This window comes from Astatotilapia calliptera, chromosome 10, assembly GCF_900246225.1.
Source record: "Astatotilapia calliptera chromosome 10, fAstCal1.2, whole genome shotgun sequence".
Taxonomy (NCBI): domain Eukaryota; kingdom Metazoa; phylum Chordata; class Actinopteri; order Cichliformes; family Cichlidae; genus Astatotilapia; species Astatotilapia calliptera.
Genome location: NC_039311.1, coordinates 5,580,682 through 5,586,458, shown reverse-complemented (window position 1 = coordinate 5,586,458; position 5,777 = coordinate 5,580,682). Strand labels below are relative to the sequence as shown.

The 5,777-nt window shown below is 39.0% G+C and overlaps 1 protein-coding gene across 1 annotated transcript; it reads right to left on the bottom strand.

Annotated features, from left to right (window-relative positions):
* Positions 1-1,488: 1,488 nt before the first annotated feature.
* Positions 1,489-4,888, bottom strand: LOC113031107 (histone H3.3). Its single transcript, XM_026183000.1, has 4 exons — positions 4,757-4,888; positions 3,652-3,795; positions 3,304-3,457; positions 1,489-2,849 (listed from the first exon to the last, which is right to left on the bottom strand). The coding sequence occupies exons 2-4, from the start codon at positions 3,777-3,779 to the stop codon at positions 2,721-2,723; spliced, it is 411 nt and encodes a 136-aa protein (XP_026038785.1). The 5' UTR covers positions 3,780-3,795; positions 4,757-4,888; the 3' UTR covers positions 1,489-2,720.
* Between the last annotated feature and the right edge of the window lie 889 nt (positions 4,889-5,777).

Here is a 5,777-nt window from a genome sequence, read left to right as displayed (position 1 = left end):
AGGTAGCCATTAGCTTACCCAGGGATCTTTTAATTCAAACCCAGGTTTCGAGATGATCCAGAGAGTGTATTGCTCAACGTTTGCGACAGAGTTGCTCAGTTTTAGTGCTTTTAAATGTGCTTTCTCTGTTAAAGCATAATAATGATACTCATAAAATACATTAAGTAAAATGAAACTGAAATCTCTTTCTCCAGTACCTTAGATTTCTTAGATAACCTTTTCAGTAACTGAGGATCTAGTTTTTCTGCATCTATAGATTAGTTTAATTTACTATCATTTACTATATTCTACTATAATAGATTAATTTACTATAATAAACAAATCATTTTATGTTCAGTAATTTTTTTATATGATCATATTCTGAGAAGAAACTTAGTAGAATAAAAATATAATGAAATATGAAGTAGATGAGAATATTTTATTCCAAATACACCAGATATGGGTGGGAAGGAAATAGTAAATGGTCAGGATATACAGTAGAAACATGTGTCGGGAAGCGTGGATTGCATTCCCTCTGTATACATGTAGATTTTCTCCAGTGGAGATTCAAAGAATGAATGTTTACAGCTTCATGCTGACAACAGAGGGACCAGGTGTCCTACTTTATGTGGAGCTGCACAGCATTGTCATGTTTTATTGTAAAGTCTGTCTTTTGTGAAATAAAGAAAGGACTCACCCTAACGTTAGAAGCTTTGCAGGTTTCTGTGGAACAAACTAGCACAAACAAACAAAATGCAACAGTTAAAAATATTAACAAAGTAGGTGACACCAGTGGGAGGTAATTCTCAAAGTTTTTGTTTGTATTTTGCCTATTATTTATTTATTTATACACAGGACACATGAATCTCTTATGCGCATCTATACAAGCATTCCCACTGAAACTGAGGAGCAGACAATAAGCAGCTTAAAGAGTTCATTTTTTAATCGAGTAAACTTCAGATTCCTTCTATGCTTGCAGTGGGAAAAAACTGGACTCCATTGAAATAGTTCACAGGCACATTCAGACCTTAACATGCTAAATGCCAAACTGTGACCTGCATAGTTTTGTATGTCCAATAATAACATTTCTTTCACCTCTCACCTGTATTAATTTGCCACACGTGGTGCTTTCTCCCCACTTAGCTCTCCAGGATTTGTTCACCTTACTTGACTCATGAGTGATTTCAGTGGTGAAAATACTTTTATGTAAATACATCATTTTTTACTACACAAAATTCAGTTACTAAATATTTTGCCTGTGAAAACCCTGTCCCCATTAGAGGCTCTGTACGATGTTCTGGCAGCGTTTTTTTCTACTTTTTCTTTGAACATGTGTCACTTATGTTTATGGACTCTTTTACTGACGAGTTTGCTGGCCGTTAAATCCTTATTTGTTTAAGGTCTCCCCCATGTGGAAGTTTGGCTTCTCTGCACTGATAAACAGCACAGCTTTCTGTTCAGATTGAACTGCAGCATACGTAACGCAAACATGACACACAAACTCTCATCCACGTGTTTTAACATCTATTTATTACCACCATAATATGAGAAATTTGGAAAATACAAAGATCAGCTTATTTATACGTCTGAAAATCTCAAGGAATAAGAAAAATATAAAAGAAAAAAGTATGAGGTTATACTGTGCATCCCAAATTTTGATAAGGGACAGATTATATGCTCAGGTGTAGAGAAGCTGCAGGAGACACACAGACCCTAAACATGCAGAGGTTCACTATGTCAATTCATACTGGTGTGACAAGTATAATGCTAATCTGTGGTGACAGAGAGATGGAGGCTGAATGTGACGACTAATCTACAGTGAACAGAAGAGGAGACAGTGAGACCCCGCCCCCTCGTGGCTGCCATTAGAATTGAAGTTTCCTTGGAAAATGGAGAAGCCCTTCCTGATTTTCTGTAACAAATCACTGCAAACAAAAAGACCCTAACTGATAATGTTGATACTATTAATTGCTTTTTACTCCTATTTTGATAACTGTATAAGTGGTAAAGGAGGAGATGCTCCTCTATGAATTAGATGTGTAAAACAAAAATAGACACCATATCCACAACAATAATATTCTTAAGAAACCAAGAGATTTTTGTTTGAGCACAGCTGGTTTGGAAGATCAGTTTTCACAGGAGCACACAAACAAACGAGCAGGTTTCACAGGTGACGGAGGTGCACTGAAAAGCTACAGCTGCAGAGCAACAGGAGAGTCGGGGTGCAGAAGGACGCACTGAGCAGGAGGATGTTCAGAGGGGGCGGAGGCCTCGGGACTAGTTTTAATAGCACCCTGCTGTGGAAGTTGTGGCTCCCCTTAAGCAGACTAACCCCTCGGCCTTGTCCCTCTGCTTTGGCTCCTTTTGCCACAAAAACTGCACCTGCTCAACTCCAGGTGAGCTTACTGATGGGCTTCCAGATTTGAAGTAGCTCCCAAACCCAGGAATGCATGTTTGCCTATGTGTGCACATGTGCATCTGATCTGCCAACCCTTTACATGCACGAAGAAGGTACCCTAAAACATTTGGTGAAGACAAAAAAAATTACAAATTGATCAGACTTCAACATATTTCTATCTCTTCATAATCAAGATTACTCTAAAGTCTACCGAGAAGCTGGGTAGGCTGGGGAGAGAATGGAATAGGGACGGGTGGAGGTGGGTGGATGGAGTAAAATGAACGAGTAAAGGCAGGGATGGGTAAAGAAAAATAGGACACAGATGAAACATCAGGGAGGCCATCTAAGCGCGCTCTCCACGGATGCGGCGTGCCAGCTGGATGTCTTTGGGCATAATAGTGACACGCTTGGCATGGATGGCACACAGGTTAGTGTCCTCAAACAGACCCACCAGGTACGCCTCACTAGCCTCCTGCAGGGGACAAACACAAACAACATTAGCAGTACATATTAATGATGTTGTAATATAAGAGAAAAGAACCTAAACTTTGATCTGCTGCATTGGTTTAAGTGTAGTCCTTAAATATCGACAGCTGAAAGCACGTAATTCTCTAACAGCCCCTTAAAAGTCATAACAAAGGACAAGACAGACTTGCATATAATATAAAACCCTTCAGAGTTCACATTACAAGTTAAACTCATGGACCAAACATTTGGAAACCTCTCTACAGAGACACATTGATGAATCAAAAATTAGTGCCGCTAATCGTACTAAGTGCTAAAAAACAGTTTGGGGGAAAAAAAAACCCTAATCAAACAAATTTAGAAGAATAAGGAAAGTGATGTCAAAGCTTCTACTAGCAAAAAAACAAACTGTTAACAGCATGGACCTCCTTCCCACATCCAACATAGCAGTGTGGCTTCACCTGCAGAGCTCCAATGGCAGCGCTCTGGAAACGTAGGTCAGTCTTGAAGTCCTGAGCAATCTCCCTCACCAGGCGCTGGAAGGGCAGCTTACGGATCAGAAGCTCAGTGGACTTCTGGTATCGACGGATCTCTCTCAGAGCCACCGTACCAGGCCTGAAACGCATGACCTCAAGCTCAGTACAATCATTTATTTATTTTTACACCTGTCAGTAATGTTGACAGTTAAGGCTGAGTCTCCCTAATTAAAATACTTTTTGTGGCTCCGAGCAGAATTTGCAGGGTAAAGATTGCTCATTAAACGTCTGATATGATAAGGAGCAATTAATGTGACTCAAAATGAACGTTACCTGTAACGATGGGGCTTTTTGACACCACCTGTGGAAGGGGCGCTCTTGCGGGCAGCCTTGGTGGCCAGCTGCTTACGAGGAGCCTTTCCTCCAGTGGACTTACGAGCAGTCTGCTTGGTACGAGCCATTACGACAGAGTATCACCTGACGGAATACAAAAAAACCCCCAAACAATGTATCTGTTTCTATTCGCTTCATCGTGACATTAATCGTTGCACACTGGACAAATGATCCTGCTAAGCTAGTGGCCTTGAACTCAGATAAATAACTAAATTATTTAAAGTTTCCAATATTCAGTGCAGCAGCTCTGAAATATATATAAGTAATTAAAACATACAACTTGCCCCCTTTTACCACTTCGTTTTATTTGTTATCAAGTAATTATGCATTTTGAGTTTTTAATATTTTTGTATCAATTATTAACGGATCTATAATTAAACATGTTATAAATACTTGGTTCTTAAGTCATTTTGGACCTCCTGATAAAACTTTTCCCCCGGGTTTGGCCGCTGCACAAACACAAAGACTTTAGCCAATCTAGAGACTGTGGGATCCCAATTTAGCCAATCACAACCTTTAACAGGCCGTCACTCTGAATCCCACCAATCAGCTGTGGCTCCACTGTACACCCAAACCAATGATGTTTCAGCCAGGAGTATTTTAGGGCGGGACAAGTATTGTTAACTCCGCCTCATACCGCAAGATTATGGCCGCAGACCGAAACGAACCTACCAATACACAGGCAACGAGCGGGATGTAAACTTTGACATTTTCCCACCAAAACAGAAAATGTGTGCTCACAAGAGCATTAACAAATCGTAGTAGACAAGTAAGCGTATCGAAAAACAGTCAAAGACTGATGAAGTAGAGGTATTTTTAAAGCGAAAAAGCGAGGTAGAAATCGCCGCTGAAAGTGGACTAGATATTTCGGCAGTGGAAGTACTGAGCCGTTTTTCTCTGCCTGGGGAAGCTGCTTTCTCTTTTCACAACACCATCGAAAAAACACGATATTAAAGCAAAAAAATAAGTTTATCTACTCTATTTTCTTCACCAAATGGTGACTATTGTTCTTAGTTAAGAAATAATTAAGGAATTTTTTACTTACCGGGGGTGAATTTAGTCTCTTTTCTTCGCAAGGATAGAAGTGTGTTCTGGTTGTCTGGCAGTGTCAGATATTTACTATCTCTCACACAATGGAAGCAGAGCGAGCGGGAGCAAAATGGCGCCCGTGTCAATCATCTGTCTCCCACAATGCAATGGTAACATTTGTAAACAATCTAACTTCATTTCCTCAAGTTTTCTCCTTCACACTCCAACGATGTAGAAAACACTAGATCAAGAAAATCATAAAATAATTACGTTTTCGACTTTTTTTTAACGCTTTGCCTCAAAACCGCGTGTTAACAAATGTAAAAACGCAAAACCAATGAGAGAATATGATAAATATCAGGGCACACTTTGACTTCGAACAGTAGGGAAAGGAAATGGATAACACTGAACTTTTTTTTTTATAACAAACCAAATATTTGTTATTCGCAACATAAATTAGTCCAGATTAGACTTGAATGTATTTTTTAATTAAAGGAAAAACATTTCTCTTTATCATGCTAAAAATATAATGTAAGTGCGCTAACCGAAATGAAAAAATATTACTTGTCTGTTTTAGTAATTATGGATCTCCGTTATAAACTCAAACGAGAAACTGAATTTAGATGACAAACATGACAGCTGTGTCATCATATCAGTCCTACTGCAATTGTCTTTTTTACACGAGGTTTCTGATCAGTATATGAAACAGGAGGGAAACTAAGTACAAGCACAACTCCAAACTCTGCAGTTCTCTTGCCAAACCTGAGCGTTTCTGTTCTTGTGGTGGTGGAATGATTTCAACACATTCTCCTTCATGTTGGTCACTTTTAAGCATTAGACGTTATACCAAAGTTGGGGTAAGACAATTACATTAATTTTTTAAAAAAGCTGATTCATTATATATGCTTTATGTTTTCATAAATGTTTCTCTGGAAAGGAATTAATATTCTTATGCATTTTAGATCCCCCTGTTGGTCAAATTGAGAAAGCCATGGGGTTTGTGGAGCTGTCATTTTAAAATACATATGGCATTCTGG

Excerpts from the sequence above, each read along its gene's own strand:
- LOC113031107 (XM_026183000.1), bottom strand. The coding sequence starts at position 3,779 with ATGGCTCGTACCAAGCAGACTGCTCGTAAGTCCACTGGAGGAAAGGCT. Across the intron at positions 3,458-3,651 it reads AAAAAGCCCCATCGTTACAG|GCCTGGTACGGTGGCTCTGA; the intron begins GTAACGTTCATT and ends CATGCGTTTCAG. Across the intron at positions 2,850-3,303 it reads CTGCCATTGGAGCTCTGCAG|GAGGCTAGTGAGGCGTACCT; the intron begins GTGAAGCCACAC and ends TGTCCCCTGCAG.